This window comes from Musa acuminata, chromosome BXJ1-11 (assembly GCF_036884655.1).
Source record: "Musa acuminata AAA Group cultivar baxijiao chromosome BXJ1-11, Cavendish_Baxijiao_AAA, whole genome shotgun sequence".
NCBI lineage: Eukaryota > Viridiplantae > Streptophyta > Magnoliopsida > Zingiberales > Musaceae > Musa > Musa acuminata.
The window spans coordinates 28,574,012-28,596,277 of NC_088337.1; the positions used below are offsets into that span (position 1 = coordinate 28,574,012).

The 22,266-nt window shown below is 38.5% G+C and overlaps 3 protein-coding genes across 4 annotated transcripts; all 3 read left to right on the top strand.

The window, feature by feature from the left end:
• Positions 1-336: 336 nt before the first annotated feature.
• LOC135586006 (large ribosomal subunit protein uL18-like) lies at positions 337-5,180 on the top strand. Its single transcript, XM_065088530.1, has 9 exons — positions 337-484; positions 1,832-1,901; positions 1,980-2,034; positions 2,175-2,301; positions 2,543-2,659; positions 4,168-4,302; positions 4,648-4,662; positions 4,724-4,899; positions 5,072-5,180. Exons 4-9 carry the CDS (start codon positions 2,251-2,253, stop codon positions 5,178-5,180), a joined length of 603 nt encoding a protein of 200 aa, XP_064944602.1. The 5' UTR covers positions 337-484; positions 1,832-1,901; positions 1,980-2,034; positions 2,175-2,250.
• On the top strand, positions 5,180-11,599 carry LOC135597530 (formin-like protein 1). The gene is made up of 4 exons (XM_065090574.1): positions 5,180-7,900; positions 8,012-8,211; positions 10,060-10,304; positions 10,427-11,599. The coding sequence occupies exons 1-4, from the start codon at positions 6,582-6,584 to the stop codon at positions 11,240-11,242; spliced, it is 2,580 nt and encodes an 859-aa protein (XP_064946646.1). The 5' UTR covers positions 5,180-6,581; the 3' UTR covers positions 11,243-11,599.
• Positions 11,600-15,600: 4,001 nt separating this feature from the next.
• LOC103971860 (ankyrin repeat-containing protein At5g02620) lies at positions 15,601-20,676 on the top strand. Of its 2 annotated transcripts, XM_009385996.3 has the most exons (4): positions 15,601-16,077; positions 16,262-17,078; positions 18,304-18,713; positions 19,465-20,676. In XM_009385996.3, exons 2-4 carry the CDS (start codon positions 16,640-16,642, stop codon positions 20,323-20,325), a joined length of 1,710 nt encoding a protein of 569 aa, XP_009384271.2. In that variant the 5' UTR covers positions 15,601-16,077; positions 16,262-16,639; the 3' UTR covers positions 20,326-20,676. The 2 variants fall into 2 exon arrangements, with proteins under 2 accessions (XP_009384271.2, XP_009384270.2); XM_009385995.3 differs by having other exon boundaries at positions 15,601-17,078.
• The last annotated feature ends 1,590 nt before the right edge of the window (positions 20,677-22,266 follow it).

Genomic DNA, 22,266 nt, shown 5'->3' on the forward strand with positions numbered 1-22,266 from the left:
GGGATCTGGGGACAACGTTGGTGCTCTCACGAGCCAGTGTTGAACTCCCCGTATCCAAATCTGATTGGATCAGACAATTTATGAATGTGATTCTCTCGGTCTCTAAATCCTGCACCTAAATTGGAATAAGGTTGGATCAGATCCGAGTCCGAGTGTTTTGCTCAAGACGTCATCTCCTCTTTATCGACAAACCCGAACGAGATCCGAATCCGAATAATGAACTCGATCGGATTGGATCAGCAGCAGAACCGGACCCCAAACCCAGATCCGAAACCTGTTAATTGACATAAAAATTGGCTCCGAAACCTAATCGCACCCATATCAGCCTAGGCAACGATCCTGACCGTCGGATCATGGCACAGGGCACTCTAGCGATTCTCGAACCGAACAGACCGGGCTTCGCCGTGAGCTGCCCTTCCCCTCCGCTTCGAGGCCCCGAAGACGGCGGCGGCAGCAGCAGCAGTGAAGGAGAGGGCGAAAGATGGTGAGATTATCTTGAACCCCTCTCCTGATCGATCTCTTCAGATGAATGTTCTCGTTTAGAATCGGTCTGAGGCTCCAGAGATCTATCATTTCGCAGTCATTCTTCTGTAGATCCGTGTCTTTATCCCGATCAAGACGTCTTGAATGGAAATTTGTCGTTTTTTTCACTATTAAATGCGTTAAAGTCACCATTTTGTTGACAGTCGCACAGCTTTGGTTACTTCCGCCCAACCCATTGGCGCCATTTTGTGTTAATGGTTATTAGATTTTTAAATCACGGGGTTTTATATTACTAAGTGTTTTACGGGGTTCTAGATCTCAGTGTTTTTTCTTTCTTTTACCCTTTCGGATTTTTTGAGTTGCCTTGGTGTTCTTGACCTGTTGATCAGTCGCGGGGATGTCTTTTAGTTTTAGCAGTTAGTTTGCTTTCGTGGTTCATCAGTGCTATAAAGTTGATTAGGGAAAAAACTTTGCTTTGTAGTTAAATTATATTGTCTATTTGCTACTACAAGCTAATTTATATTCTTCTAAAAGTATATGGTCGAATAATAGCAGTGAGACATTGGATCATTCAATAACGTCAGGTCTGAGGTTTAGCTATATGTTCCATGTTTAAATGATTTTTCATGTTAAATGCAGAGCCAAGTTTTGTATATCTTCATAGGTTTCTACTAGCTTAACTGGTTGATGGGAAACATAGAAAAGAAATTTGGCCTCAATGTGCTGCATGTGTAATCATAGCTTCAGTTGGCCTTTGACATGCTAATTTCTTCCACTTGTGCATTTATGTACTGTAGAATACAACCAATGCATGATAGTTTTTTTTTTTTTTTTTTGCTTTTTTTATCCATTTAATAAAAAAATGCACTTGGGGAAGGTATATATGATTTCATTGTTTGGTTTCTTAGTTGCTTGTATATTGCATGAGTTCAACTTGTTCCTACGTGATTGGCATTATTTACTTTTACTTTGCAGTTTTTTTAGTGAATTATGATACCCATTTTACATTGTAATATTTTTTGTACTGCTGATACATATGATTTCTTTTAATGAGTTCACTCTTATTGTTTTGGTAAACTGTGGCTCCGAATATCTTCTTTGTTTTACTTTTATCTTACTAGACTTTCTCAATTGTTTTTCCTTATTTTCCCCTTTCTCCTTTACTTAGACCCTTGGTTTTGTTTGATATCTTTTATAATTTTAGGTAATTTTTTGCAATCCCTGTTAATGATTTTGGATAAAATATCTGTCATGCTTATTGATGTATCAACTGTTCTATTTTGTTGGCAGTGAAGACATTGGAAGTGTTTTCTGTATAACTGATTCAACAATGTTGTCAATGTTTCAGGCCTTTGTCAAAACTCAGAAGACCAAGGCTTACTTTAAGCGCTTTCAAGTCAAGTACAAGAGAAGGAGAGGTACTACTTATCTTCCTAATTATTTTCCTTGTTAGAGCGCTGCAGGTCATTTATTATTTATTTTCTTTGGCTGTACAGAGGGCAAGACTGATTACCGTGCACGGATCAGGCTGATTAACCAGGACAAGAACAAGTACAATACACCTAAATTTCGATTTGTTGTTCGATTTGCAACCTCGGAAGTTGTTGCTTTTCACCTTTCTTTTCCTTCTCTCTTTTTTTTTGTTGCTTTTTTGGCAATAAGAGTGAAGTTCTTAACAAATATGCTGTCAGACCAACAAGGATATTGCTGCACAAATTATATCTGCAAGCATTGCTGGTGATCTAGTCCTTGCATCTGCTTACTCTCATGAACTTCCATGCTACGGACTCGAAGTTGGTCTTACCAACTATGCTGCAGGTAATTATTCATTTTTTTTTCTCTCTTTGTGCATGTGCTTCATTTGTGGCAAACCTTAAATGTTTGAAATTAGCCTATTGCACTGGATTGCTGTTGGGAAGGCGAGTCCTGAAGATGCTCGAAATGGATGATGAATATCAGGGGAATGTAGAGGCGTGCTTTATGAATTTCTAGTTTATATCACATTATTACTGTTGGTAGATGGACATCTTCTGTTAACTTGTATTAATGTCTTGATCAGGCTACTGGAGAGGACTTCTCTGTTGAACCTGCTGAGAGCAGGAGGCCTTTCCGTGCTCTTCTTGATGTTGGCCTTGTGAGGACAACAACTGGCAACCGAGTTTTTGGTGCTCTTAAAGTACATCATCTTTATAATGTTGAGAATTATTTTAGCTTTGCTATTTTGTATATGCTTTCATGATTCCAAACTATTCATTCCGTGCTTCACCACCTTGACTTTTCCTATACCTGGTGCTGCATTTGCAACTATTCCTATTCTAGACTCCATCAGTCCGTAGTATTTGGATGTTGTATTGATGTTACTGGAAGAGAACATCATTATATCATTGTTAAAGTGGAGAATGTTGAGATATTTCTGCTATGCAGACAGTTATGCATGCAGAACAAGAGAAGTTTAGAAGAGGAATCAGTAGTTTGTCTAAGAAGAAGGATCAGCAGTGTGTAGTGATGAATTAATGGCTTATGTGGTTCAGAAATATGTTATAGAAATATTCAGTCTTTCAGTGTTAAAAAGCCAAAGTAGAATATGAAAATTTTGAGAGATTTGTATAATCTTGTTGAGGAATTTGTATTAATGGTAACACTATACAATGAAAGTTGGAGTTAACTTTTGACCGAACTGGACATGATCTGATATTAAGCTTTGGAGGCTTATCTTTGATATGATCTATTTATGTATACTCTCTGGTGTGTGCATATAAAAGTAAATGACATATGGTGTTTAGGGCAGATGTCTTTGTTCATTTACTTTTATATTGAATTATTGATACAGTTTGCACCTAGGTAGACCATTTTTTGTGTAATTTTATGCTATTTATTTTTCTGCTGTGGTTGTGTGCATTGGTATTTGCATTCACATGCTGCTATTGGCACCTGGTGGTTTTCAAGTCGATCGAAAGTTGTCTACAAATTGATGACTTTGTTGGTGTCATGGCCTTTTGTTCCACTTATTGTTGAATAGTAAGATATGGATAACTAGTTTGACCTTGCTATTAAATAACAGCAAGCTGTTTCCTGAAAGATGTTTATTTTGTTTCTTAATTTTTGTATATCAGAGTTGGAAGTCTTGCATTTTTCACCCTAGATGGTGTCCTCAAGGTGTAGGACGTTTCATTACCTCTTCTTGTTTCCCATTCATTTCCTTATGAAACATTCCAAGAACAATCAGGATTTAAGTTTGCACTTTCTTTAGTATCTTGTTTCATTACAGAATTAATTACGAGCGAAATTTGACATGTTTTAGCACTTCTCATATGGTAGTTTGCATTCTGTTCTGGGCAAAGATGCCAACGAGGCCGTCTAGGCTAGCACAGAAAATGAGAGGGTTATCTCAAACCCAGGCTATCCAGGTCCTTTGACCTTGTTATTTGAACCCTTCTTTAGCGCATTTGGTAGGTTAAATCATTAGCCATTAGCTTAGTTTTCTCTAATCACAAACTATAACATTTTTTATGTTGTTATCAATCAGCTGGATATGTATTTTCTTTGGATTATTGAATTTGTATCACCGATTTTGTCCTTCCTAAATTTAAAGAAAGCTCTGACTATATGGTTCTTAAACTACATGTTCATATTTCTGTTCTTGTTTGTGATAAACTAACTTGTTTGAGGTTATCTTGGATGTAGGGTGCATTAGATGGTGGACTTGATATCCCTCGTAGTGACAAGAGGTTTGCTGGTTTTAAGAAGGATGAGAAACAACTTGATGCAGAAGTTCACAGGAATTACATCTTTGGAGGTCATGTTGCATCTTACGTGAAGGTCGGTGACCCCAGCCATTCCACCCTTGTTTTGTTTGTGATACCTAGTTATATGTAACATGTATATGCATGCAACCTACTACCAATGCTCATATTATGAAGTTAATATGTATTGCACATGGTACCATGTTAATATGTATATATACACACCTTTGTGAATGTATGTACGTGCATGACTTTGTCTATTTAATACACATTGTTTAACATAGCCCATTCAGTTGGTTGCCATAGTAACTGTTGCATTGTTTAGTGTCGTTGCAGCACTCTGTAAATTTCTTTTGATCTTCAGTTATTTGTTTGCTTGATGTCACACCTCAAATTTGTTTCACTTATTTTCTTGGCTCAGAAGATATTAGGAAGGGTTAGTAAACAGTTCATCATCCGTGATTGTCACTTGCCTTATCAAAATTTTGATTTCCAAGTCCCTGACCTTGATGGAGGATGAGCCAAAAAAGTATCAGGCGCACTTCAGTGAATATATCAAGAGAGGAATTGAGCCTGATGACATGGAAGAGATGTACAAAAAAGTTCATGCTGCCATCCATGCAGATCCAACCACAATAAAATCCACAAAGCAACCACCCAAGGAGCACAGGAGGTAGAAACTAATCACTTATGATGCCAAGAATAGTTTGATGAAATGTGTAATCCATTTTGAATTCCAAGCTATCATCTGACTTGATGGTGCTCGGAGGAACAGCTGATTTCGCTGTTGTGACTCCTGGCCTTCCAAATGATCATGTTCTCATTGAATTCCGTTTGCGTTGCAGATTTAACTTGAAGAAGCTTACATACGAGGAAAGGAAAGCCAAACTCATCGAACGACTGAATGCCCTTAATGCATCTGCTGATGCCAACGAAGACGAAGACGACGAGTGAACACTTGAGTCAAAGTGCTAGCCTTGTGTTGTAATTTGCAGCAGTCCAGGCTTGTTTCACTGCGTCCTACTCTCATCAGGCTCATAGGCAAGTTCTCATTTGCTATCAAGTATAGATCGTGGATTTGGTCCAACCAATCCGACCAAACGCCAACAATTTTGACTCATGCAATTAATAACTGCTTTTTAGAGGTTTAATGATATGTGTGTTATGTTGAACTTGATTTTTTTAGTGTTGTTCTTCTACTTAGTTATGCTGATATATAATTGTTCTTGTGGAGATGCTTTGTGGTGCAGCAACATGGTAATAGCTTATGAAGATTATATAATAATTATGTCTCTAGAGTAATGGACTTGGATTAATTTTACTGATAATAGTGCAGCAACATGTACTAAGATTGCATAATCAAATACTCATAGTAGTACACTAATAATTAATTAGATGATCATGGATATTAGATGTTTATAATATGATCCAAATCCTCTTATATAATGCTCTAACCACTGTTGATATGACTTGTTTTTCTTGTTTCAAGAAGAAATAGTGCTAATTAGCTTGATTATATTAAAAAGAAAAGATCTGAACTGTTCATACCAAAGTCTTTATCGTTTACCCTTTGGTAAAATAAAAAAGAAGAGAAAAAAAACTTGATCAACATCAAGAAGAAAGTTGTAGTCACGTGTTGAAAGAAGACAATCGAGAATAGTTTATGCCTCAAAAACCAGACCAAGGATCTGTAGGAATTCCCGTACCGATTAGAATCGCAAATTACTCGGTTCAAGAAACTCTCAGTGAGAGTTGACAGTGAACCAATCAATGCACATGCCTCCAATGGGGAGATGCCCCCCCCAACGATCTCTTCTTCCTCGCTTGGAAGCTGCTGCTGCTGCACATCGTTGTCAGAGCTGACCTTGTTGTTGGCTTTCTCGGAAGCTCGACTCCAACGCATGCAGCATTTCTATTGACCCGTCGTCGATGCACCGACGACACGTCCTCCCCCGCTAACCCACCGAGGTGTCGTCTTCTTCCGTGCCTTCCTGTTTCTAATGACCAGTCTTCCCGGCTTCGCCGTTTCTATTTGATTTAATGCACCGAGGACAAAGCCCTTCCATTAATCTTCTTCTTCTTCTTCTTCTTCTTCCCATGGCGTGCTGAAGGCACTCCCTGCTTGCATCTGTATTCTCCTCTCAAAAAATCTATCCGTTTTAGGTTCTGTCGAAGGATCTCATCCGAATGTAACTGTTTAATGATCTCCGCCTCATTCCTCGTCTCGATACACTGTCACATGCATTCATCTTGCACTCCATTCTTTCCTTTTTTTTCTCCTTCGCCAACGCGCAACGAAACATTGTATTCTTCTCCTTCTTCTGCCTCCGTGCAAACTCTCCTCACCACGAGACAATGCCATCAACATCATCAACTCCCATACGTAGCAGAAGGGCGCTCCACTTGCCCTTCTTCCCTCTTCTTTCCCCTCCTCCAGCGGAGCCTCCCTCCTCCTCCACCCCGCAGCGGCCCTTCTTCCCGTCCTACCCCTCCCCCCCTCCCCCGCAGCCCACCTTCGCCGCGAACATCTCCTCCCTCACCTTCTCCGGCTCACGCTCCGCACCTCCCGCTCGCCACACCACCGTCGTCGTCGCCGCCGCCGCCGCCGTCCTCATTCCCCTCCTAGTCCTCGCCCTTCTCGCCGCCGCCGCGGCGTTCTTCCTCCACCGCCACCGCCACCGCCTCCGCTGTTTTCCCTGCTTCGACAAGGACCAAGTCCCCGCCCCCGCTGCCGCCGACTTGCCACACCACGACGCTCTCGTCGACACCCGCCTATGCGGCTTGGGCGAAGATGGCGTCCGCCCCGCCGCCGGTCCGACGGGCGGGTCGCCCGATCGGAAGCTGCAGTCGCCGGAGCTCCGACCCCTCCCGCTCCTGCCGCGCCAGTTCCCGTACGGGGGTGGAGAAGGGGAGATGGGGGCCTCATCGTCAGAGGAGTTTTATTCGCCGAGGGGATCCTTGGCCGAGAAGGGGAGCGCCGGGTGCATGTCGACCTCCCGGCGAACGTTCACCGCGGCTGTGGAGAAATGTGGATCCCAGAGCTCGACGAAGAGCACGAACATGGCGTCATCTCCTCTATCGCCACCGGTCGCTTCTTCTCCGCACGTCGGATCGAGCCCCAGCCATTCCAGCAGCAGATCTTTGATGTCCACATCTCAAAAGAGTTTGGCCGGAGGTCTTGAATATACGGTTTTGCCACAGCCTCCTCCTCCTCCTCCCCGTCCCCCTCGACCTCCAACACCGTCACCTCCAAAGCAGAAACCCTCTATGCCGTCACCGCCTTCTTCCCCAGAAGAGAGAGAATCTGAAAGAAAGATGGATCACTTGGATCTCGCAGGATCAAATCTGAGGTCAACAATGAGACTTGCAGACTCGCCTTCACCGCCAGGAGCGCAACCACAGCGTCAAGCTCCACCTCCGCCGCCGCTTCCTCCTCCACCGCCAACTAGACATTGGGAGAGTCAGGTTCGTGAGTCGCTGGCAAGAAAACCACCAATTGCTCCGCCCGAGCCAACTGGAACGAAGACTTCCCCCGCACTGGTTAACCCCACATATGGGGTGGAGAAGAAGAAGGAAGGCCCCCGACCAAAGCTGAAACCTTTGCACTGGGATAAGGTTCAGGCGAGCTCGAAACGAGCAATGGTGTGGGATCAGTTGAAATCCAGCTCCTTCCGGTGGGATTTTTTAATATGGTTTCTCTGGACCTGCATGATTCCTCTTCTTTTCCGTTTATTTTCATTTTGATTCCTTCATCACATTGAGCTGTAAAACTGATGGATCAACAGGGTTGATGAGGAAATGATCGAGACTCTGTTTGTTTGCAATGCAACCAATGGCACACCTAAGGAGACCAACAAGCAGCAGGTCCGTCCTGTGCCAACTCAAGAGAACAGGGTGCTCGATCAGAAGAAGTCTCAGAACATTGCTATTCTGCTGAGGGCACTAAATGTGACCAAGGAGGAAGTCTGTGAAGCTCTATCTGAAGGTACCTTATTTACCTCAATTTCTATTTGGCCTATGTATTTCCTGTTTGGTGCTAGAAGATGGTTCTCTCTAATGTTTGTTCCTCCATGAGCATTTCAACCAAAGTACTCCAAGACATTCCATTTCAGAGGTCATCACTTGTTGATGCCATTACATTATTGTTTCCCAGTTGATTTTGATTTGAAGTAGCTGCAGTAGATGTCCATCCATGACTCTGCATGGTCTAGTACTGTGATAGCTATCCATCATTCCTTTAAAGAGATTAACACTACTTCAACAAGGACATCTACATGCCCCCCATCCCTGGTAGGAGGTGGGTGTTCAATCCCCATATAATAGCATTAAACAAAAAAGATTCATCACTTGGTAACTAAGATCTATGACCAAACCAATGAGAGTACCAGAAATAATTTGTGGAGTTTAGGAGTACTAGTTTCATTACATGTCGCAACCCATGCTTATGCATATACACTGATGGCTGCTGGGAAATGATAAATTAGTTTGATTTAAGAGAAAGATGCTAAGCCTCTAGTGAAAAAGTTAGTGGTTTTTTTATTGACAATGTGATTATGCAAGTTGGATCACATTAGAATCATGGCATCTGAAATTTTTGCTGGACTCACTATATCTGATGCTCTCCTGTTGCTTTTGGCTCAAGTGATGATAAAATTAAATCAAGTGCATAGAAGGAAGAAATCCACCTAATTCAGATAAGAAATCTGTAAACGAGTTGCAGACACTGATGACATGTAGAGATTCTTCTAAATGTGCTTACACTAGTTGTACCTAATGAAAGTTTTGTGATATCTTCTTGAACGAAGTGCACATATTCTAAAATTGTTGTTCTTCTTTGTATTTTATCTACAGAAAGCACAAAAATTCTCTTTTGTTTCATGTGGATACACGATGCAGGGCATTGGTGTGAAATGGTATTGATGCTTTGATACTTTGATTATTTGGAAAAAATGGGATATGCTATTACACAAAAAGAGTGGTTCACTGCACAAGGCTCCTGTTAATACACATGCAGGAAAGAATTAGATATATAACATTATATGTAACAAAGTTTAACATTATCATATGTTAAAAAATAATTAACTACTCCCCTATGATCTCTCTTATGCTATTTCTGGAGTAGCATGCTTTGCACACTGGTTGTACATTGGGATGGTGCCACCATCAAGCAGCCCATCCAATGGTAATGTAATATCTAGGGTACATACTATGGGAGTATCTTAAAATTTGACTTGACCTACTAATCATGAAAGAAATTTCTGTGCTAGTAATACTAGTGCTTAAAGAATGGAAAGAAGAAAACAAAAAGATATGATAATTGAAGTAACATTAAATTATTTTAATTTCATTAATCATATGAACAATAATGATATAACATAACATATCTAAAGTCATGTAAGCTATCTTTGTGAATCATAGAGCTGGATATAAGATATAATTTCTCTTAAAAAGGATCCACGAAAATATCCTCTAAGAAACCTATATGTTTGTCATCCATCTAAAAGCCATTCAAAGATGAACTAATTTTACAAATTATCTTACATGTGTTGGTATCCTGCATGTATTGAGTACAGATACATCAAGCAATCTGAATTATGTGTCCCACAGTTTGTTCTTTTCGTGATCTGACTAGGCAAATGGATCTGTGTACTAATAGAAAAAAGGTCAGACAAGGATTAAATCTGTCGCCGGCAGCTTCCTTGGAGCCTTTGACCCCTGAGTTGCCAAGAGCTCTCTCTTTATCAGAATTTTAGTGATTTCACTACATGTTGCTTGTTATTCACTATTATGTAATATACTTTCCAATAGTTCCTGATTAGATTGCTGAAAGCAGGTAATGCTGATAGCTTAGGAACTGAACTGTTGGAGACCTTACTAAAGATGGCCCCTAGCAAAGAAGAAGAGCGCAAACTGAAAGCACATGAGGAAGACTCCCCATTCAAGCTTGGCCCAGCAGAGAAGTTTCTTAAAGCATTGCTAGATATACCATTTGCATTTAAAAGAGTGGATGCCATGCTTTACATCGCTGCTTTCGATTCAGAGGTCAATTTTCTCAGGAAATCCTTTGAAACTCTCGAGGTAAATTATCTATTGTTTCTTCAATATTGTAAAATCAATCAGTGTTATTGATAAAACATGGATCAAGATTTGTCAGATTTAAGGCATTTCCCTGTCTTTTTAACTGTATTTGCAATTATCAGGCTGCCTGTGAGGAGCTGAGGAACAGCAGGTTGTTTCTCAGGCTTCTAGAGGCTGTACTAAAGACTGGAAACCACATGAACGTTGGTACAAATCGAGGTGATGCACATGCCTTCAAGCTTGACACATTGCTCAAGCTAGCTGATGTCAAAGGCATTGATGGCAAGACTACACTTCTGCACTTTGTGGTCCAAGAGATTATCAGAACAGAAGGCTCCCACCTTGCTGCCATGAATAACTGGGCTGCAAATGCACAGGACAATACTCTTCCAGATGACCTAGAGTGCAGGAAGCTTGGTCTCCAAGTCATCACTGGCCTAGATGGTGAGCTCAGCAATGTAAAGAAGGCTGCAGCAGTGGATTCTGATATGCTCCACAGCTATGTCACGAAACTCGCTGGAGGGATCAAGAAGGTCGATGAGGTGTTGAGATCAAATGAAGAGTTTGGTTCTGAGGAGGGTGGTTGCCGATTCCGTGATGCAATGGATCGGTTTCGAAAGAAGGCAGAGGATGACATCATAAAAGTGCAGGCTCAAGAGAGCGTTGCATTGTCGCTGGTCAAGGAAATAACAGAGTATTTTCATGGAAACTCTGTCAAAGAAGAAGCACATCCTTTCAGGATTTTCGTGGTAGTCAGAGATTTTCTATCCATCCTTGATCAGGTCTGCAAGGAGGTGGGAAGGATAAATGAACAAGCTGTTGTCAGCTCATCACGGCAGTTTCCTGTCCCCATTAACCCAGCCTTATCACCTGCTTTTCTAAGGTTTCATGCATTGAGACCCAAAAGGTCCGACGAGGAAAGCTCAAGGTCGTCGTAGGATGATGCTTATGACTGCCATATTTGGGTGAAACTTTTACATGAGTTTATTAGCTGGAGGTGTAGCAGCTATGAAATTAGTAGAGTACTAATGTCATATCTTGCTCTTAGCTATACACAAAGGAAATCTAGATTAGAGAGAGAATAAGTTTGGCTTCACTAGCTTGCATTGTGTACATCTATGATCAAAGGTTGCTTCTCTGATAACATTCTTTGAAGTTGTATCAAATTATACATAAGATGAGTTGAGTTTACAGCTCCAATTCACTTCATGTATTATGCCATATCTTTTAGATGTTATGGCATTTATTATGTTTAAATAGCCAAAGAGTTTGGGAATGACAGTTATTATGATTCAGTTGTCAACCAAGTGGTTTAGTTTTGTGGAAGAAATCATCATATGAAATATACCTGTTTGATTGGATCACAAAATATTTTGCATTTCTAATTTCATTATTAAAGCATACTAATTGCCTTCTTACTACCACTGAGGATGTTTTCAGATCTATTCTTCCTTTTGATTCATTGATTAAACAAGATGATCTATATTACTTCATATTTTGAACCATACTAATTATGCAATTACGATCCGCGGGTCAATCCGCATACATTCACTCGTCAAGAGTTATAATTCATTTGGATGTTTTAAGGATATGATTTCTATTTTTGATCACCATGCTTACAAGAATAAACAATAATAAACTTAGATTTTAAATAATAAATTAAAAATAAAAGTAGAAAATATGTATTAAAACTAAATTTCAAAGGATAAATAAGAAAAAAAAGAAGAAGAAAGTGTATATATATTCGTTCGGCATCACTTTCACAATAGATAGAAAAGAAGAATCAAAGATCAAAAGGGCTCACCACATAACCAAATCTCGTTGACAAATTAGGTGAAGGCATACTTCTCTAGAGATGCAATGCATTTGGAAGATATTTGTAGGTTAATAGCCATCACTTTCTCTCTATTTTTCAACGGTGGAAACATCACATAAGTTTCGTCAACATATAAGCTAGAGTATCTTTGTAAAACTTGTCATGTTCTTTCCTAAGAGAGCAATGATCGAGTCGATGACTTTAACTCACGATAGAGACTCCTAAGTTATGAGTTATGGAATATTTCTCTCGTGACAATCAATTTCTTTTAAGATATCAAATGTAATTTTCATCTACTATTTTCGTCCGATAGAATAGCTTTCACCAATTAGATAAGTGTCATCATCTCGTATGTTATTTGTTATAATAAATTTTTAAAAAAATATAAAAGTATATATTTTATCTCCTATACGATTTTAATTTTCTTACTCATATATATATATTTTTAATATATTTTTTTCAAACATACAAGATTTAGATTTAGATTTAATCTATACGAGCAATCATCGATCTAAGCGATTGACCATTTATTTTTGTATGCAAGAAACCGAAATAATCAATTATCGTACACATTAAATAAAATGGCATGACCCTCAAAGTAACTAATCATACCTCAGACATATATTTAATGAAACATGGAAGTAATACCTTTTCGGATGTGTGGGCTCAAAACAAAGAACTTAGACTCACCCAAAAAACAATAATCTGCAAAATAATCACCAAAGGTGTTCTATGCAATAGATAAATGAAGCATACAACGAACTTAGGAGCTTACCTACCAATTATTCTATGGACACACAACTTGAATGATTCCCAATTGGCATGGTGTGTACATAATGAGCCATGTGTTCATGTACATCCATGTGAGGAATGTTACCTTTATGTCTCTCAAAGATGAAGCACATATTGTCAGTCACATGCACTGGTGTGGAACATGATGACCCACATGAAATATTTTTGCTTGCATCTCCATATAACCTAATCTTTTGTTTCCTCATTCAATTCAAGCATAAAATGTTGGGCTTGAGTTATTCTGCTATAATGGGCAAAAAAATAGAGCATAAGTAGGAAACCCTATCTCACCTATCAGATTAGAGTCACTAAAATTTAATTTAGCATCACAAGAATTTGGCAAAATTTTATTCTCAAGTATAGTTGATACTATGTTTTCTTATGATTTATATAGTATTATTGGCTTTTCTAGGCACTTTGTTTGACATAATCTTTTAAAAGTTTTTGCTTGAATTGGTTTTATGTGTGGAGTTATTAGAAAAAGATGAAAAAAAAGACATACCTTCATTTGTAAATAACTAAATATACTTTTGATAGAGTATAAAATAATAAAAAATAATTAGTATTAGTTAGAAGATGTAATATAATTATTATTTGTGGTACGAAGAGAGGTAGAAGGAAGTTACTAGAAACTACTGTAATAAAGATTTAAATATTTTTAACGTAACTAAGAATATGATTTTTTTATATTATGAGATACAATTTTTTTATATTATAACTTTATGACTTTTTTTTATCGTGAAAAGAGAAAAACAAAGAAAAAATTATACCTATGCTCCATTAGGAACCTGAAAAGGGATGAACTCAATAAGCCAACAGCTGTGTAAGAAGAGATAAATAAAAACATTAAACCAACATGAGCTGTGATAATAACACAACTAAATCTTAGAATAATTCCAACATCTCTTGGCCTTCATTGTTTCAAGGTGTTCAATTCAAGCACCAATATTTATGATCCAAGCCAGCACCACTTGTTTTAATGGGTCAAACTCTTTTCTTTTTTTTTTTGCTTCCCATGCACACTATAGATAATGTTTGATGATGCAGTGTTGATTTTGATAGTTGCAAAATATCATTAGGAGCCCAAAGATGAAATATTTGGTTCCCAACCTCTGCACCTGCATCATGCATCATGCAGCTGAAGACTCTGATCTGAAGTAGGTGGTAAGGTACATCCAAATATAAAGCATATTTATTATGTTTTTGTGTTTACCGCGAAGATAAAATAAGGAAGAATCATGTGAGATATAATTAATATGTTTTAAGGAGATGCGCAAAATATTAAAACTAGACAAAATAAAAAAATATAATAATATAAGATATATTTTAAGAAAACCTGATATATCGCGGTTAGATAAAATGAAAATTTTAGGAGTGCGACGAGATAGAACAAGATCTAAAAATTTTACTAGAAATTATAAATCAATAAATTTAACCAGGCATATTGTTTTATGTATAAATCAATCAAAAAAAGCAGACACATGCTTGTTTTTGGTATTATTATTGTTGTGTTCACTAACCTGTTGTGGCATGTAAGTGTTATACAGTAAGTCCATTCCTGCTTCTAATGAATTGGTCAAAATGTTGCTTCTCATGCACACTACAATTGTTGAGATGTAGCAGACTTTGATAGTTGCAAGTTATCAGAAAAAGCTCAAAGCTAAAATATTTGGTCCCCATCTTAGTTCATCTGCCTATATGAACTAGATGACAAGGTCCCCCCACCAAGATGAACATATCTTCAATGTTTTGTATTCATTATCTTGTCTTTGAAATGTTTTTCTTTTAACTTGATGTGTAGAAGTCAAGTCTTGTAACAATGGAACATTAAATATTTTGCATCAACCATACCACTTCACACTTCAGTGTAAAACTACAATAATTGAGTTATGTGCAAACTAGAAAGAACATATATGAGTCATTGTCATTTTAGGAGAGTATCTAAATATTTTACCTTATAATATGATCTCAAAATGAACTTGAGGCTAATCATAAAGGAAGACATTTTATACACTGAAGGATGATTTGTTGTGGACAGAAGAAGCCAAAGTCCAATGTTGTTTTTTATTTGAAAATGACCAAATTTTTATTAGCAAGATTTAAAGCAATAGCAATATTGGTTTAAAGATAATTGGATGACAGTGACAAGTGATGATGATCATATTTTACTAGTCAAAGCAAAAAAATTCTTTTAAGTGCATAAAAGAAGAATTTTTTATTTCCTTGGACACAATAAAAAAAAATTGATGGATGATGATTTCATATAATTTTTTGAGATACAATTACTTTATTAACACAGTAAGAATAAATTTGATCAAGTTACATGTATACACCTCCAGAAAATGATTATCATATTTATCCCTTTAATCTAAGTTTTGCATATACTTTAAATCAATTAGTTAATGTTAAAGAAAAATAGTTTGAATTTTTGAATGAATTTTAATATTTAATGTGCTATATTCCAAGCTTTTTTTTTTAAGAATAAATATTTCTATAAAAAATATGTTGATGTTTGATAAAAGAATATGAATTTACCAAAAAGGGAAAATATTGTACTGAGAAATTGATTAAATGGGTGACAAAAAAAAAAGTATTTATCTTCTTAAAAAAATAATCCCCAAACTACTGAGTGAGACAGAACATATTAAATGAGTCAACACGCAAGACTTCACAATGGAGTGGCCACCTTCTCCTGCTCCCACCGGAATCTTTCGTCCGTCACTGCTTGGTTTGGAGTCCTGTGCCCGCAATGGCCCCTCCTACCCCTCGTTGACGTTGATCGCTGTAGCCGCCTTCATTGGCTATCTCGCTAGCCACAGGCTGATTCGACTCCGCCAAAGCCGTGGCACAAAACCGTGAAGTCGACGCGCACGATCATTCGGCGCAAAGCGATCGTATTGCTCGTTCAGCACAAGGGTGGAAGGTCGATAGGCGGGGCATCTTTTCCCTGTTCAAGGTTTGGTTCTAGAAGCGCAAGGTGAAAAGGAGAATGATGAGGCAAAAAAGAGAGGTCCTTGATGCCCCACTGTGAGTCTTCTTTGCATCTGCTGTGTGAAATATCCTGGTTGCGAAGAGGCCCAGAGAGTGATTTTTCTGATAGGAATCCGATAAAGCTTGGATTTTTAGCTTTTGTGGCGTATTGGGTTCTGGGTTTCGGTCGTAAAGGTACCTCCTATGCCTGAAGAACCTTTGTTAGCTTAGTTTGATTGTTTTTGGGGGTTTTGTGGTTGGTGGTGTTCCTGAGATTCGACGGGTTCTTTTGTTTGTCTGTGAAGAAGAGAACAAGAGTTTCATTGTTGGGGCTTCTCCTCTAAATCCTGTCTTTTTCTTTGTTCCTTGTGTTTGGTAGGGAGGAGGTAATTTTTCTCTGTTTGGGGCTTTTGATGCGGGAAATTAGGTTTTTCCACCTTCTTAATCGAGAGTGGTTTGTGGGTTCTGTTGTTCTGTAGGCGACTGATCTGAACCCCGATTCATGACATCTGATGTTTTGATAGAATAAGGGCTGAGATGAATCTTTAAGTTTCTGGTAATTGAAGTTTGAGCTGAGTGATCAGTGAGGTTTCTCGTTGCCCTAACATCTGGTTTGGATTCTTCACGGATAAGAAGAATCCTTGTCACGCTAGATTTTCTGGCCACAGTTTTCCGTCTGCAGTTTTCTTGGCTGAGAGATAGAAGAAGAGGAGGGAACTCAAATTCTTTTCTTCCGAATCTATTTTTAGCTTTGGAAATGGAGAGACAGCAGAGTTTTCGAATTGGAGCCTTGGAGAAATTGCAGAGCTTTCGGCTCACTGTGATGGAGAAACAAAAGAGCTTTCGGATGGACAAACAGAGGAGTTTTCGTATGGGTGATAGGCAGCAAAGCTTCAAAGAAGGGAAGAGCAAAGAGAGCCCTGGTAAACGGGGGGATTTGGAGCTCCATCTCGCTGCTAGGGCTGGCAACGCAGTGCGTGTACATAAGGTACTGTCAGAGTGCAGTGAAACCCAGCTGAAAGATCTGCTTTGCAAGCAGAACCAGGATGGGGAGACGGCCTTATATATTGCTGCAGAAAAAGGACATGTGGAGGTTGTTCAGGAGATATTAAAAGTTTCGGATACTCAATCAGCTGCTATCAAGGCCAATAACAGCTACGATTCATTTCATATTGCTGCTAAGCAGGGGCATCTTGGTAAGCCATTATTATCACCGTCGAACTGTTTTTTGTTGCCTCATACATGTAGATTATCAATACCTGCAGATGATGAATAGATGAATACATACCATAGGAAACAACTGCCCTAGATGATGTTGAATCTCTATGTTAGCGAGGATGATATGGTTATTATTCATTTCAAAGAAGATCTGTGCTATCGTGAGCTTGTCTGTTGGTGTCACTGCAGTCATGGGTATTATTCCTTGTACTGTTCAAAGAAGCTCTTCTTTGCATAACAATTGCAAAGAAGATATGCAATTTTAAGTAGCACTGCATTTGATGATAGAGCAGTATAGACTTGTTCTTTCTTTCTTAACCCAATGTCCGGTTCTCCTGATTTCTTATCTTGATCACATTGTATGACTTATGAAACCTAAAAATAATATTGTTGAAATTTGAAGTGAGAACTATGAAGATAAGACGAGGCAATGAAAAAGAAGAGGTTTCTTTTCACTTCTATTCTCTACGTTGCAGCAAGGTGCTGTACAAGTCTTTATATACAAGAGACTTGACAGTTTCTAATGTTAAGAAATTACTGCATTTAAGCAATATGGATAAAGGAGGAAATAATCCCTTGAATCATGAAAAGCATCTTGTTAATTGATCGTCAACATATCGTTTGTGCTTCATGGAAAGAATTCCAATTGCTGATGATTTCCCCACATTTCTGTTATGCAATATAATTCAAAACTCATCATTTGATTTGGTTGCATTCCTCCTTTAGCTCCTTGCCATGGTTAAGCTGGTTTTGTGAGATTGCGTTGATTTCTTTATATATATATGTGTGTGTGTGTGTATATATATATATATATATATGTATATATATATATATGTATATGCATACATATGTATATGCATACATATGTATATGCATACATATATATGTATACACACACACACACATTCATACATACATGTGTATGTGTGCACGCGTGTATCATTAGCACATTTTCGATCTTGCTTTTAAAATTTTTACATTTACTTTAAACAACCCTGCAATTTTATTCTGGTTATGTATGGTAATTTATGAAGACATTGATTTGCTACTTTGCTAGAATGTATTGCATCCATGTGATGATGATGCCTATCTTCTATTGCTGCATTGATTTTTTTCTCAAAATGGTCATTGTTCTTTTCTAATTGATTGTCTGATCTGATTATTGGAGAACTAATTTATCTTTCCTCATCTTGGGATATGCAGAAGTGTTGAAGGACCTCTTGCGTTCTTTCCCTGCACTAGCTATGACAACCAATTCATTAAATTCGACAGCTTTGGATACTGCTGCAACTCAAGGTCACATTGATGTGGTCAATCTCCTGCTAGAAACTGATGCAAGTCTCGCTAAGATTGCAAGGAATAATGGAAAGACTGTTTTACATTCAGCAGCAAGAATGGGCCATGTGCTTGTGGTAAAATCCCTATTAGATAAGGACCCTAGCATTGGTTTAAGGACTGACAAGAAGGGGCAGACAGCATTTCACATGGCTGTGAAGGGTCAAAATGTCGAGATGGTAATGGAATTGCTGAAGCCTGATATATCAATAATCAATCTAGAAGACAATAAGGGGAACAAGCCACTGCATATTGCAACAAGGAAGGGAAATCCAAAGGCAAGTGATAAAAAATTTTATTTTGTTATTAGTGATGTCCTAGCTTTATAGATTGTATATTTGTTTCTCAGTGCTCATTTGTCCTGCCATCCACGTTATATTCTGTGAGTTCATTTGTTCTAAGGTTGCTAAGGCTGCTTCACTTGTTTCAAGTATCCTTTTGCTTAGTCACAAGTAGCTCTATTTATGTCATGCCGATCTCTCTGACAATAAATTTGTGTGAATTTAATTTAGCCCCAAATTAGAAGTTGGAGGATTATGATGGTATATAAAGCTAGATGACTATATTATTAATAATATGGGCTTAAACATCCTGGCTTACATGGTTAGGCCCCTTCTGTTGAGTTATTTGGCCAGTAGACTTATCTGGCTGGCATCTGGTTGTTTTCCCCTAGTTACTTGTCACTTACTGTTTGCCATCACCTTTCTGTCATCTGCTGTCCACAAATGTATCTTATCCCATCACCTCTCTCTCATCTGTTGTTCATAAATGTCTCTTAGCAGTCATACCGAGGAGCTAAGAAATATGTTTATATATTTTGTACTTTTATCTTAGATTATTCTATAGTACACAAGGAGTACTTGCTTTATGTAAGAAAAATGTATTTCCTGATGCACAACATGGTCTGACATAATCTTTACTGGTTTGCATTGGAGGAAACCTAATGCATTGAATTGTTCTTTTGTCATCTATGTCACTCATGTCCATTTGCTGGCACTGAATAAAATTGTGTGCTTCTTGGCCTTGCAGATTTTGCAGGTTTTGCTATCGGTTAAAGAAATTGATATCAATGCAGTGAATAGAGCAGGTGAAACTGCCCTCAGCATTGCCGAGAAGTTTTCAAATGAAGAGATTGCTTCCATTCTCAGAGAATTTGGTGCAGTTGTCGCACAACAACCAGCAAATACATTGACTGCTGCCAAGCAGCTGAAGCAAACTGTTAGTGACATAAAACACGATGTTCAATCTCAACTCAGACAAACTCGTCAAACAGAAATGAAGGTCTATAAGATCAAGAAGAGACTTAAGAAGCTCCACCTGGGAGGTCTCAATAATGCCATCAATTCCAATACTGTGGTTGCGGTGCTCATAGCTACTGTGGCCTTTGCAGCCATATTCCAATTGCCCGGCCAGTTTGTTCAGGAACATCAGACTGAGTTTACCCTTGGACAAGCCTACATAGCAAAATATGCAGCATTCATCATCTTCCTGGTTTCCGATTCTTTGGCTTTATTCATTTCGCTGGCAGTGGTGGTCGTCCAGACTTCCTTGATTGTTGTTGAGCAGAAAGCCAAGAGCAGGATGGTTTTTGTAATGAACAAGCTGATGTGGCTGGCTTGCCTCTTCATATCAGTGGCCTTCATCTCCCTAACGTATGTTGTGGTGGGCCATGACTCATGGCTGGCTTGGTCAACCATGGCTATTGGTACTACAATCATGCTGACCACTTTGGGATCGATGTGCTACTTTGTAGTTGCTCACCGGATAGAGGAGAAGAACATGAGGAACATCAGGCGGAACTCAGGGAGCAGGTCCCGATCGTGGTCTTTATCTGTGGGTTCAGACACAGAGATCCTGAATAGTGAATTCAAGAAGATGTACGCTCTATAGGATGGATATGCTTTATACTTCAGTATCTGCACTACAGCTGTTCAGAATCCTCGGTTATAGTATGACCATATATGATAATTCTCGTATCAGAAAACTCGTCGGCTACATTCCACAAATGAAATGGTCCAGAGGCAGTCCAGGCACTAATAAGTGGCTCATCTCTTCCAAAGGTCACTGTAACTTATAGCACTGAGTGATCAGCCTGTGGGTGTTGCCTCAAGTTCAACATGGTTGGTAAAGGGTTTCAGTACAAGTTTACCTCCGACTCGATGTGAAACATGTTCATCTTCTGTATTTTTGGCATTCTCACATTTACTATGGATCTGCACCGATATTCTGTGGTTTTATGCATGACCAGCTTATATGATAGTTTAGAGTAGTTTATGGCAAATTATGCCTCCCCCCTTTAGCCATTCTCAAGTCTTTGGAAGGAGATGGAAATGCTTAGAATGATGATTTAACAACTCGGCAACAGAGAGAAGCTGTTCTGCTCTGCAATTGGCCATTAACAACTCGGCAACATCAATAACTTTGGCATTAATTGTAACACAGGCAAAGTTAACAGTTGAAAGAAGAAGCTCAGGCATGCAAACACACCAATTCTTGTCTCATGGTGATGAGCAAGGAAGTATGCTGGAGCAATAAATGGCATTGAGGTATCTTTAGGTGCTACAGAGTTGCAATAAATTTTGCTGAGACCTGTAGTTAGCTCCCAATATAGTTTTCTGTTCTTGATATGCATGTTGATTGAAAGATGTGGACATTAATGAATCTGAAGCAGGAAAAAAAGATGTAATAGGCATGGAGATGACATGAGTGGCTGTGGCAGTTTAATCAGTATTGGATTAGTAGTAAATCTGGGGATCTATTGGCTCATGTGCTATCAAGCAATGATCGAATTGTATTGGATTAGTAGTAAATCTGGGAATTTATTGGCTCATGTGCTATCATGCAACCGATAGATTCCAAATTCAGCCACGAGGCTCCCGTCGATACGAGATATAGATTAGCCCGCTTATGGGACAATCTATTGGATTCCAAATTCCAAATGAGATCTATCCTGTCCCTCACAAGCTCAGATAACATGACTCCTTTATACATTTACTAATTACCAATGTAGCATGAACACAAGATTTTGAGCCTTGTATATCTACCTTTTATCGCTGCGAAGTTAACTTGAAAGTGAATCATCTTCCATGAATATCATTACATGTTATCTATCTAATGGAATATATGAAATTAATAAGACCCTGATATCAAATGATAAGACTCGGAGACCAAATGATAAGACTCTGACACCAAATGATAAGACTCTGATATGAAATTGTAAGATCCTAAATTCTTATCGTAAAAGAAGGAAGATAAAATGGGATGATCACTTCGAGGGGATCGACCTCCTTGATCACTTTAAAGGGATCAACCACTTAGGGTTTGTCCACAGACTCGAATAACATTTCATCGATTGATTCCGAAAAGAAATAATTACATCACTATTTATAGAGTTCCACTTAGAGTCCACCGACTCTTAATAACAAATAAATATTAAACATTATTCAAAAACTCATAAAATAAACAGAGTCAGTAAACATTATTCAAAAGCTCATAAAATAAAAGGATCATAACAATTCCTCACTTTTCAAATCAGTCTTGTCCTCAAGGTTCAGCAGCATCAAACTCGGAGAGCTTCTCTTTTAGCACTTCAGTCATAGGCTATCTGTAACGCATCATAATATGTTGATCAAGTAAGTATGATCTCCACTTTTGATAGTATAAGCAATAGGTCAGTCTTTTAGTGTAGTAATCATTGCAAGAAATTTCTGGTCCTGTATAATCAATTTGATCTTTGAACATTTCTATCACAAGTTAAAATCCATCCATCAACGATCTTTACTTCGAATCTGTCACAGCCTTCAATGTGGTGGGCCAATCAGTCAACAATTT